The sequence below is a fragment of the Microtus pennsylvanicus genome, chromosome 2 (assembly GCF_037038515.1).
Source record: "Microtus pennsylvanicus isolate mMicPen1 chromosome 2, mMicPen1.hap1, whole genome shotgun sequence".
Classification (NCBI taxonomy): Eukaryota; Metazoa; Chordata; class Mammalia; order Rodentia; family Cricetidae; genus Microtus; species Microtus pennsylvanicus.
The window spans coordinates 20,078,647-20,091,882 of NC_134580.1; the positions used below are offsets into that span (position 1 = coordinate 20,078,647).

Genomic DNA, 13,236 nt, shown 5'->3' on the forward strand with positions numbered 1-13,236 from the left:
TAGGGAGGGGAGGCATGGGGACACTGGACTCAAACCTACCACCATTTTCCCAGGCAGTAGATGCAAATTTGCCCCTGCTCTGCAAGCCTAGGAACAGCCCTTTTGGACAGCATTAAGAAAGGGCATGGGCAGGAAGGAATGGGGGATTATCTCTTCGGGAACTACTTAAAGTCATGCAGATTTTGAAATTCACCAGCATGCAGGCATTTGGATTTGGGTTGGTATGTCTGCCTCTGAACACCAGGGGGAGCCTCATGATAAACTGAGCTCAGTAAAGGGTCCCTTTAGTTCCTGTATTACAAATCCACAGCAATCATTTTCTTGATTAAACTGATCCTAGGTCCCAGATTTTTCTCTGTTTTTTTTTCCTCGTAATCCTGAAGTGTTAGTTTATAAACTGAGGACCTGCTGTTTTCACCCAACACTTAGGCTGCAGGTCTAGAACACCATGGCCTCAGTTCTCTGGCCTTATTTCAAATAACAAATCCCGTGTTTTTATGAAGCAAATGGAAGTTGAGCAAATGTTTCAATTCTTTCCAACATTTGTTCTTAGTCTGAAGTTAGGATAGAACTCTAGATCTGGTGCCACTGGAGGCTGGCGGGTACCAGCAGCTGTTAAACTTCTTCTAACAATAAATGTAATTTTTTCCTGTTTTTTTAAATTGATTTTTATTGATTTTTCTATGCCGCTCTCCCTGCCTCCCCCTCCTCTTCAACCCCCAAGGTCTATTCCCCAAGGTTCCCATGCTCCCAATTTACTCAGGAGATCTTGTCTTTTCCTACTTTTCATGTAGATTAGATCCCTGTATGTCTTTCTTAGTGTCCTCATTGTTGTCTGGGTTCTCTGGGATTCTGATTTGTGGGCTCGTTTTCTTTACTTTATGTTTAAAAACCACTTATGAGTGAGTACATGTGATAATTGTCTTTCTGGGTCTGGGTTACCTCACTCAAAATGATGTTTTCTAGTTCCATCCATTTGCCTGCAAAATTCAATATGTCGTTATTTTTTTTTCTGCTCTGTAGTACTCCATTGTGTAAAGGTACCACATTTTCCTTATCCATTTATTCAGTCGAGGGGCATTTAGGTTGTTTTCAGGTTCTGGCTATGACAAACAATGCTGCTATGAACATAGTTGAGCACATGTCCTCGTGGCACTAAATGTAATTTTAAAACTCAATGTTAAAAAGCATGAAAAAAATCCCTTTTCAGTAAAAGAAAAAAACAAACACGTATTTATTAAAAATTGTTATTTCTAATCATTGTTAACATATGGCTATAACTGTAGAAACAAGTAAAATCCTATTTTTTCAGGATTTTTTAGTTGATATAGCTATTTAGAATGACACATAAGAAATTCCTTCATGTTATGAATCTTTTCATCAAGACCTTGCTTTAATTCAGCTCCTCCCTTTCATCTCTTCCTCAGAATCCTCATGTGGTCTCTACAACTTCCTGTGTTTCCATCTGTTCAAACTTGGATTTATTCTCCTTGCTATCTCCTCTCACCACGAGCATGTGCTTTCTCCTGTATCCCCATTTGTCAGAACAGTCACAGAAAGACTACGTACCTCTCCATCTATAGTTAGTGTCCGTTCATGAGATCACAGCCTGCCTAGTTTATACAGTGAAACTTTGTTTCAATATTAGTCTGTTGGTAAATATCTATACCATCTGTATCTGTTATGTATACATTCATCTATCAATCTGTTATCCATCTTATCTATCTACCTATCAATCCTCTATCATCTATCTATCTGTCTGTCTGTCTGTCTATAATCCGTCAACTACCTATCTATATTTCTATGTATTTACCAGGTCTTTGGATCTATTTTATCTTATATTTATACCATTTCTTTTATTTTTATGCCATTACTTGTACGTTGATCCAGTATCTATAGGGGATTATCAGGATATTTTCCCTGAAATAAAAATCTAATTGTATTTGAGATCCCTGGTATTTCCAGTTACTTACAAGGTACATCTCACCTCTGTGGTGGCATAGCATGGAAGCGCTTTATGTGTGCCCCTTGCTTCCCTTTGCAACTTAACTCTGTGCCATCTTTCTAGCCTGCATTCTAACCAGGCTGACTTCAGTATGTTTACCTTTCTAATAAAGTTCCCTTCTGGAGACCTCATTTTTCCAAGAATTGGCCGGCCTGCCATCTCTGTCATGAAGCTCAACTTCTTCCTGGAGAGTGAGTCTTCCATGAATTTGTATTTGCTCATTTGATGCTCTTTTTATTACTCAAAGGATCATGTTGTAGCCGGGCTGGTCCTGAAGTCTTCATTTTCCAGCCTTAGTATCCTTAATTCACCTTTGCTTTTTGCACTTGCGCCATGTACGAAGTTGAATCCGGCATTGGAGAAGGACAGGCGGGGATTATCGTGTGTCTGAGGTGGACCGCTCTGTGTGGAGGACGAGCCTGGGCTGCCTGCACCCTTGTGCCTTCTCCCTGGCTGCCTCCCCAGCGTTTGACAACTCACACTCTTCTGCCATCTTACTGTAGCCAAGTCCCCATCTTTCCTAGACTGTGGTCCTCTTAAAGCAGAAGTACAAAGATGGCTTTGTGTCCACTAATGAGTGACTCTCATAGATAGATACCTAATGCATATTTGCTAAAGGAATGAATGCATTCTGTTTTTAGAATAATATATTCAGGATAAGATAAAGTTAACTTTAAATTATAGAAATAATTCTTAGAAAAAATTCTTAGAAATTATTATAATAATAATGACTAATGAGTATAGTTTATGTTAATAAAAGACTTGGCAATACTTATTCACATACAATGCTTCAATTAATTTGTATGAATTATTGTTACTGAGAAATAATTTGTGCTTATTACAATTTTAAAAGGTTGTTTTTCTTTTACAGGGTATTACAATTGCACTCTTGAGATTAAATTCTATAATTAAATATTCTAACGAAACCAGATAACCTTGATTCCCAAATGACATAATTTTAAATAAACTGTATTTTAGTCCTAGAAATGTATTCTTAGGGAGCCTGTGTTCTCTCTGTAACTTGGAGTGGAATGTCTTACGGCGGTTTGGTGATGTATATTTAACTTTTAAATTCTTAATCCCCTGGCTTTTCTCAAGAACAGCTAATGGACTTTGAGTAAGTCCTTGGTAAATTTTCCTTTGACGACAACGACTATTCTTAAGGTCAACTTCATTAGTGAGTTTATGTTATTGATCAGCCAAAACCGTATATCCTGAAATGAACAGACCCAATGTCATGGCCTGTGCACATCCTGGAAGAGAGAATGAGCCCAGTAGTTGATGAAGTCAAATGACGTACTCTCTCTAGGCCATTACCCAGCAGAGAGTCCCAGATGTCACAGCCTCTCTCTTCCTAATGCCTTAGCGATGATTGGTAGGAGGCAATGGGGTAAATATTTCTTAATATAACCTTAAGCAAGTTCCAAACCATTTTAACAAACGATTTTAACAAATCCCCCATTAAGTCCTATGAAATTTCCATTCAGAAAAGGTCACAATATACCTGTAAGGTCAGCGGACAGGGAAAATCAGAAATTTAAAGAGCTCTAATGAGAGACGTTAATAGTTACCTTAGTATTTTGGAAACTGTGAGTTCCACCATTGTGTTTGCAAAACGGATAATATTTGGCTGAGATTAAAACAGTGTATTTTATATTAAGGAATTTTTATTCTTTGTTCAAAATGTTCAAATCCAAGTACATTTTGAGTCCATATCGCACCCTACCATTCTACCACCTAAGACAGTTCTCGCTACCCTCTCTGTCCAGATACTCTTCATTAACTTTTACTCATAATAAATTAGCTTTGCAGTGGGTTGTAGCCTCAGAGTTGGAGATAATAGCTAGTGAAAAGTTTACAATTTGATTTGCTCTTATTGAAAAGAAGAAAATGTTCTTAAAAACAGCAGGAAGAAAAGAAATTAGAAGAAAGTAAATAACAAAGATAAGTGATATAAATTTAAAAGTTAAAGAAACAGTTTCTTTAAATAAAAAATGAATAAATGAAAGTTATAAAAAATTAAGCATATAGCAAAACTGTACTAACTCTTATTTAACCCATTTGTTTCTATCTTTTGGGCAGGCCCATCTGGCCTTGAGCATCAAGGCCTCTTGCTTCTGTCTGTGAATGCTGAGATTACAGGCATCACCAGAACAGTTAACAAATTGCAATTTTGAAATTAAGTTGAAAATCACCTTTGATTGGTGAGGGAATTCAGAATTCCTGTACTTGTATAGGTACAAAGAGAAAGTGTCCAGTACCTGCTCTGTGCATGGTTATGTGGGAAAACTCTCGCCATCTGCCAGGCTTCGTGTTGTAGTTTTCAGGAAGAAGCATCATCTTGCTTTTTCATATTTAATCTTTATGCTTCAAGTCTGTTTGCAGTATATCTTTCAGTTTTCAAGGACAAAGTTAACACAGTGTTTCTGATGCTTTGCCTAATGAACATAACATTGAAACTATCATGACTAAATTAGTAGAACAGTAAGACTTCCTGCGTGTTTTTTTTTTTTGGCAGATATCTCCACTCAGCCATGATCATTTATCGTGATCTGAAACCCCACAATGTGTTGCTTTTCACCCTCTATCCCAACGCTGCTGTCATTGCCAAGATTGCCGACTACGGGATTGCACAGTACTGCTGTAGAATGGGAATAAAGACCTCAGAGGGCACCCCAGGTAAGTGATTGAATTCACTTTAGTGCTTTCTGTGTGCCAGACTCCATGTCAGGTACATCAGGGACACATTTCTTCCCTTTATACTGAGTCTGTAAGTTTGCTATTGTTTTCATTTTTATAAATGGGAACATTAAAACTGAATAAGGTTTTTAATCTCAGTAAGCAGCCAAGATAGTAATCAGTCAAGTCAGTGAAATATAAAGAATCTGACTTTGGATTCTTCAGCTGTCTCCTTGACCACATACTGTGATAATGTAAGCTTGAGAAGGCCTCACTCTTCAATCTTAGCTTCTGAAGGAGAAAATAAAAAATAGCAGAACGGTGCATACCAAATATTGTTCATTGAAGGCTTGGAAAAACAGTATTTCTGTCTAGGAAAAATGAATATAAGCAGTGACCTTCTATGGGCAGATCTCATTCCTCTCATGAGAGGTCCCAAAGAGACCTGGGAGATGAAACAAAATGAGGACATGACTGGTCCTCGATATGGTTGAGGAGAAGGGTTTGATTGTAGATATAAGGGAGGAAACAGCTAGAGGTATCTTGACAAGTCATGACTGAACACGGCCAGCAGAGAAGACAGGTCTGTGAGAAGAGAGAGGGAAAAAGAATGAGGGAGGAAGAAAAGAAAGAAGGAAGAACAGACAGGGGCCCAAGAGGACCAAGAAAGCACATGAGAATCAAGAGAATGGTATTCAAAATGGCTGAGTTACATAGGATCAGAGGCTGAAGGCTGGGGAGTGGAGCCCAGACCCTGGGCTGGAGAGGTTTAGGGAAGAGAGAGGGATGAGAAGTGCTGGGAGGAGCCACAGAAACTGAGACTTGTACTGGGTCCCTTTGGGACCTCACATCTCATATGATGTCCAGGTGGACTGGCCCCCTTATCTGGGCCTTAGAGTTCTTTCTTGTTTTACTCCTGAGTGGACATTTGTCACTGAAGCTTTGTGGCTTAGGGGACAGTGGTTCTCTCTAGGTTCTGTCAAGTGTTCCTGGACTTGAGTTCCACTGTCCCACCTACCAGCTACTGGTCTAGACCAGTCAACAGCCAATAGCAGTTCAGCTTGCTTAACACTTGGAGCTTTTAATTTTTTATTCTGGTTTTCATCAAAACAAGCCTACAATTTTATTGCCACCTGACTCTTTGTATTGTGGCAACTACTTATTCCTGGAGTCGTATAAGCCCTAATGTTGACTTTTAGTGACATAAATATGGAGGAAACTCAAGAAAAGAAACCAATATCATCTGTTCTCTGCTGCCCACTGCTCTGCCGGGTCTCTCACAAGACACAGATCTATCACTCGCTGTACCCCAAAACTTCTATTATTGTTTTTATTGAAATTATCATCACCTTATTATCACCAAAGCACTTCTAATGGTCCTGGTCCTAAACTCTGGTCTAAATTTGAAAAGACAACATATGTCACCACAATTGCTGCTAACACCTGACCTTTTCTTCCCCAAAGCAATGTTCTCTGGGAAGAAATAAGTTCCTTCTCATAGGATTTGATCTGTGTTTTTTTTTCTTTTGTTGAATTTACCCATTCACAGTAGACCTTTTAATGTAGAAATGTCCAGTAATAAAAAAATGTATTCATGAAACATTTTGTAAGTGTATATGCATTTTATATTAACCCTGAATGGAATATCTTCACCCTGGGTGTTCACGTATGCGAGATAACTCTGTCTCTACAGGACATTGAGAAGTTCAGATCTTTTCAGTGCCTGAGCAGTGATTAAGGTTCATGCTTAACCATTTGCAAGAATGACCCCATATAAGACCTACTGCTACTTCTCATCTACAAACCAGGGAGTGAGAGCCGATGGAATGTTGACAAGGACCACAGTGCAGAGCAGATGCAAACTCAGGCAGCCTAAGACTGAGAACTTCCCCAGTCCAATACGAGTTCAGCATAAGCTCAAAGAGAGCAACAGCTCGCTTACTGACGGAGATGTTGCCATGTGACATTGTCTACTTTGGGAAGAGTAAATATGGAAGAGTTCCACCCTTAACTCCACCGTGGATTTCCTGTTGAGGGGGACAATTGGTTCTGTGTTCTGTGACAGTTGCAGAATTGACTGAAGTAAATGGTGATTGATGGCTTCAAGTCTGTCAACATCTATACAAATAAAACTGTCTTTAGGCAAATTAAATGTTCTCTAGCTATTCACCATCAAATGGTAGAGACAAGGTTCAACTTAGATGACTTTGCAAGGTCACTAGAAACCCATTGGGGATTTTCAAGAAATATTTCAACAGTATCATAGCTTAGGTACCCCCTAAATAGACATACTTGTTGCTATACTCTGAAAAATCTATGTCCGGGAGGAAGTTCTTTGGCTCCCAGTGGTGGAAGTTTCACTGACTCCATTGATTTGGGCTGAAGTTAAACAAAGGAGGCTTAACAGTCAGAGGAGGCTGCTCACCTTCTTGGCAGCCAGTAAGCAGTGAGGTTGGGGGTGATGGTGGGAGTAAGAGAGGTTGGAGGCAGACTAAATACTCAGTAACTTATTTCTTCCACTGATGCCCCACCTCCTGTAGATTCCACCGCTTTCCAACAATCAGTTCTGATATAAATCCATCCATACATTAATACATTGAAGTAGGAGCCCCCCCTGATCCATTTATTTCTAAACTTGGCTACATTGAGGACCTGACTGTCAAGTCACAAAACTTTGAAGGACAATCCATATTCAAACAGTAACAATAGAAAAATGCTTTTGTTTAGGGCATCTGTAGACTCAGCACTGGAAAAGAAGGAGACTGACATGTCTGCCCAGCTGAAACAGCAAGCTTAGTGAGACCCTGTGCCAAAAGACAGTGGAAGGGCAGAAAAGAAACACACATACACAAACACACACACAGAGACACACACATAAATATACACACACTTACACACATACACATACTAAACTTACACACACATGCACACTTATATGCATACATATACACGCATTACAGACATACACACAGACACAGACATACTAGACATACACTTATACACATACACACACATACTAGACATACACACACTTACACACATGCACACACATATACACACATACACAGACATACACACAGACACAGACATACTAGACATACACACACTTACACACATACACACACATATATACATACAGAATTTCCAGCATAGGTCTGAACAAACTTTGACTTGTCTTAATGAACAGACCAATTAATTGATTTTGTGGTAACAATGATAAAGTCCAGGGTCTTCTACATTCTACTGCATTCTGCAAGTTGGGAAATGCTCTGCTGCTGGGCTCTGGCCCCTTTAAAAAATAAAAATGTAGTTTTTAAATTCATAAGGTGAAATGGAATCCTCATTTCTGGAACTAATGAAACCACTGGATTTAAGATGTGTTAAAGTGACTTTGAGCCTAGAAAGTACTCTTTAACCCCATACACCTCTTTTCTGTATAAATCTCTTTGCTGGTAACAGTTATATTAAGCAAAGAGAAAAAAATGATAAAGGCTTTTTGTTTCCCTGTGAGGTTTTATTCTTTGATTGCCAGTCTCTACTTAATAATTTATTATTCAATGTTTACCTATGTTATCCTTCAGAATAATCTTTTAAGACTAAGATGTCTTAGTAGAATTTTAAAATTTTATAGTAAAGATCACAAGATCTGTCCTTGAAGATCAGGGGTGGCATGGCACCTGGACAGGCCCACTTCCTGACTTTTCCCAGGTGTCTTGCTGCAGCGATGACACAGCCTGACAAAGAGCTCATCCCCTTGGCCTGTTTCTTAGCATCTGGCCCAAGTGTGGGCACCAGTGTTGGGCATATTTATTGCTCTATCTGTTTTCTTTTAGGTTTCCGGGCACCTGAAGTCGCCAGAGGAAATGTCATTTATAACCAACAGGCTGATGTTTATTCGTTCGGCTTACTGCTTTACGATATTTGGACAACCGGGGGTAGAATCATAGAGGGCTTGAGGTTTCCAAATGAGTTTGATGAATTAGCAATACAAGGGAAATTGCCAGGTAAGTTCTGTTTTATCTACAAGTGAGACTTTTTCCTTAGTGCCAGTCTTCCCATTCACAGTTTGATGATTGTTGCTTAATGCATAGATAATCTTAAATTTTGTGAAAAGATGATAAAGATAACATGAAAATGATAGCTACGTTAGGCTTAAAGAAATCCAGAATGAGTATTAGTATGTTGGGAAGTATGTTGGGAGGGCCTGGAAAAGGAAAATTAGCCTTAGAATCAGGCTTGTGACCTGTAGTTCTGATAATGGTTGTGGGATTTCACGGTAGTCGGAGATGTTCTCATTTCTTTGAAGCAAAATAATTCATATTCATGAAGAAATTGTTAAATATTTATGAATTCTTTCCATAAATATTAATGAAATTGGTAAATGAGTATTTAATGAGAGAAACCTCATTTTGAATGGCTCCAAGAAATTCTATGACCTGTTATCTATTCCTGAATCTTATATCATCTCCTACTACAGAATTATGAGCTGTTTCTAATACTTCTTTCTCCTCCAAGATAAACTTCTGAGTGTACACTCAGAGTTGCTATGGGTACTATGGAATTGGCTGCCCTTTGGGAACTCCGGAAAAAGGAAACATTATTGTTAAACCAAATCAGATGCTGCTTGGTCTACCTTATCCTACCTGTTAGCTTCCCAGGGCGAATGCCCTGGTCTCTGTGCTGCATCCACATGACTAATGGCATCCCTAGAGGAAAAGTTAACTGCGCACACTCAAACCAACTGTGGAGACATGAGTTAAAAAGGCCTGCCACTTATTATATGAGTAAAGGTGGTTCAAAGTCTACTTATGTACAAACAGCAAATGAAAATGTCTTTATTTTATTTACACCCATGGCATTTGTATCTCCTTTTATATCATAAAATGTCAAGACAGCTCTTGTTTGTCTGCTTTGGGGAGAGGATGAGATGATCTCATATAACCATGACTTGACCTTCAGCTTGTTGTGTAGCACTGAATTTCAGATCACCCTTCTTTCTGCCTCCTACCTGGTGGGTTCCAGGCATGAAACTCTCATTTGTGACAGCTCTCCTAAGGTGAAGTTAACAAAACCGACTATGTAAATTCAGAATTGTGGAGATCAGAGTTCCTACTGTATTGTTCGAACATATCTGTGTTGATAATAAGCACATAACTTTTGATTTATTTAGTGTGCCTGAATGATCTTTTTTATGTTTCAGATCCAGTTAAAGAATATGGCTGTGCTCCATGGCCTATGGTTGAGAAGTTGATTAAAAAGTGTTTGAAAGAAAATCCTCAAGAAAGGCCCACTTCTGCCCAGGTACATTCATGATAAAAACTTTTAGTATTTTGTATCAAATATTATATATTTGTGTACACTTGCATACATATGCATATAATCTTCAAATATATACTCAAACACATGAATTAACATATATATACAGAGTTAAAATAGTTATGTTATATATATGTAAAATATAATGTTATACATTAATATATTATACTAATTATAAAAGTATAATTTCTATAGTCTCTTCCTTTCTGGTACACACTGTAACCCCAACATCCCAAGAACCACTATCATTGCTGATATATACAGATACATGTATACATATTTGTGTATATATCCATCATTTATGATATGTACAGTTACACACATGTATGTGTATATTATATTATATATATAGTATATTGTATTCTTTTATGAAATGTCTATTCATTGTTAACCCATTGTTCTATTCAGTTATCTGCCTACAAATTGTATGGGAGAAAGACACTTTTCATATATGTTATTCTTTCTTGTATATCTTGAGTAAAATTTTCTTTTGACTGTATGAGGCTTGCTTTGTTTTTTCTCTTAAGTTATCTTCATGAACATAATGCCTCCATTTTAATAAGGACATCTTTAGCATTTTCTTGTAACATTTGTTTCTTTTCAAGTCACATTTTAAGGGATTCTTTCCCACAAAGCTACAAAAAATATTTACTTACCTATGACTTTATTTTTAAGTTAAAGTCTTAGCTCACTCCAATCTCCTAGGGACTTGGCCTCTTGCCGAGGAACCAGGGGTTTCCTAGCTCTTTCTAGCAAGCCAGTCAACCTTTTCTTTTAGCCTGTCTTCAGTTCTTTGTCACAGAACTTCTATCAGGGACCCAAAACTGCCGCACTAGCCTGGGATTCAGACAAGGGAGCCTTATCCTCCTTCCTATCTTCCATCCTGCGCTCTCCAAACTTACCCTAGGTCCTGCTGCAGCTTGCCTGAGGGGCACATGCTTCATCACCCCACCCCATGTCCTTGGGGCTTGCTTCTTAGTGCCAGGGTCCCCTTAATTCTCTTCCAACTGCCTTGCTCAGCCTTTCTTTATAGTCCAGAATTCTTCTTTGGTGACTCCTCACAGACCTTCAGAGCATCCCTCTACGAGGAAATACTCACAGTCTGCAGACTTGGCTAGAACCTGGGTACCCCACAGCCACCAAAGTGGGCTAAGGCTCGGATTGGGCAGCAATAACTAAAGAATGGACACTCACCCAACAAAGATGAGACAAGATATATACAGCAAGAAATATCTCAAACATCCTAACTCCAGATACCTAGATCCCAGCACAAAAGACAAATAAACATGAAAACCAAAACAATATGCCTCCTCCAGAGGCCAGCAACTCTGTTGTGTTAGGCCCTGAAAAAAAAGCAGTTTAGCTGAAGTGTTAAATAAGGACTTCAAAATATCAATTACATATATGTTCAAGGACCTTAGATATGACTAAATATCTCAGTGAACACTGTGAGATACTAGCAGATGAAACAATAAAAATAATTCAAGAAATGAACATAGAATTCAACAAACAAATAAAATATCTAAAGAAAACCCAAACTAAAATAAAACTGGAAATGAAAAAGTAAGGATGTCAAATAAAAGTCTGAGAGATAAGATTTACCAATAGAGTTAAAAAAAACTGCTAAATTTTTAAAAATTCAGGTACAAGATATTCAGGAAATCTTGGACATTGTCAAAAGATCAAAATGAGGAATAATAGGGATAGAGGAAGGAAAGTAAACCCAGGTCAAAAGCACAGAAATATTTTTTAAAAAGACACAGAAGACAATTTCTCCAAACTAAAGATGTACTAGAAGTATACAGAATACTAAAAAGACAGGAATGGCAAAGAAACTCTACACAGCACATAACAGTAAAAAACCTAACATACAGAACAAAGAAAATATATAAAAGTTTTTAAGGAAAAATACCAAATCACAGTTTAAGTCAAACTGATTGGAATGATACTTGACTTTTCAATGGAGACTCTGAAAGTTAGAAGATCCTGACTAGATATTCTACAGGTCATAAGATATGACAGATACCAACCCAGGCTTCTATACCCAGCGAAACTATCAACCACATTGACAGAGAAATAAAACACATTTTATATTAAGAACAAACTTAAGCAACCCAGATTTACAGAAGGTGATACAAAGAAAAATTCAGCCTGAAGAGATCAACTTCATCCCAGACAATACAATGAATGAATAATCCCAGAAGCAGCAGGAGGCTACACAACAGTGAAGATTAATAAACACTACTCTCAATATTTATAGTCTAAATTTTCCCAGTAAAAAGACAGAGATTAACAGATTGGATTAGAAAACAGAAGCCACCTTTTTTTTAATTTTTTTTTTTGAGGCAGGGTTTCTCTGTAGCTTTGGAGCCTATTCTGGAACTAACTCTTTTAGACCAGGCTGGCCTCAAACTCTCAGAGATCCATCTTTCTCTGCCTCCCGAGTGCTGGGATTAAAGGCATGTGCCACCACTGCTCAACTGACAGGGACCATCTTAATGGATCTACTTAATGGGTCTAACATAATGACACACATGAGATCTCTAGAAAGACAGGAAGAAATAATATCTAAAAAGAACAGAGATGAAAAAATAATCAAACTCAGAGCTGAAATCAATGAACTAGAAACAAAGAGCATGATACTAAGAATCAATGAAGGATTGCTTCTTTGAGAAAATGAACAAGATTGACAAAACTTTTGCTAAATTAACCAAAAGATGGAGAAAAGTGTCAAATTAATAAAATTAAATATGAAGAGAGAGACATTAAAACATTGTGAAAATTCAGAGAATCCTAAAGACATACTTTAAATATTTGTACTCCACCTAAGTAGAAAGCTTAAAAGAAATGGAAGTATTTCTTGGTGTATATAACCTACCATAATTAAATCAATATGAAATGAACAATTTAAACAGACCTGTAACCACTAGTGAATTAGAAATAACAATTCAAAATTTCTGAAACAAAAATTGTCCAAGATCAGATGGATTCAGTGCAGGATTATACTAGACCTTCAAAAATGAGCTAATATCAGTGCTCTCTAAATTATTCCAGAAATAGAAGTAGATTTAAACAGCAAAAGAAGAAGTCAAAGTATATTTATTTACATATGATACAATGCTATATATAAAAGTCCCTAAAAATTTCAGTGGAAAATATCTATGGCTGATCGAATAATAGGATGTAAAATTATTCTACAGAATCAGAAGCTTTCCTGTATACAAATGACAAACTCA

General features: G+C 37.6%; 1 protein-coding gene across 4 annotated transcripts in view; it reads left to right on the top strand.

The window, feature by feature from the left end:
* Window positions 1–13,236, top strand: part of Lrrk2 (leucine rich repeat kinase 2) — a 128,106-nt gene that overhangs the window by 99,506 nt on the left and 15,364 nt on the right. For all 4 annotated transcript variants that reach the window (XM_075960407.1, XM_075960406.1, XM_075960409.1 and 1 more), the window contains exons 41-43: window positions 4,524–4,684; window positions 8,518–8,688; window positions 9,885–9,985. In XM_075960407.1, the coding sequence (XP_075816522.1) occupies window positions 4,524–4,684; window positions 8,518–8,688; window positions 9,885–9,985 (433 nt within the window). The remainder of the gene's footprint in view (window positions 1–4,523; window positions 4,685–8,517; window positions 8,689–9,884; window positions 9,986–13,236) is intronic.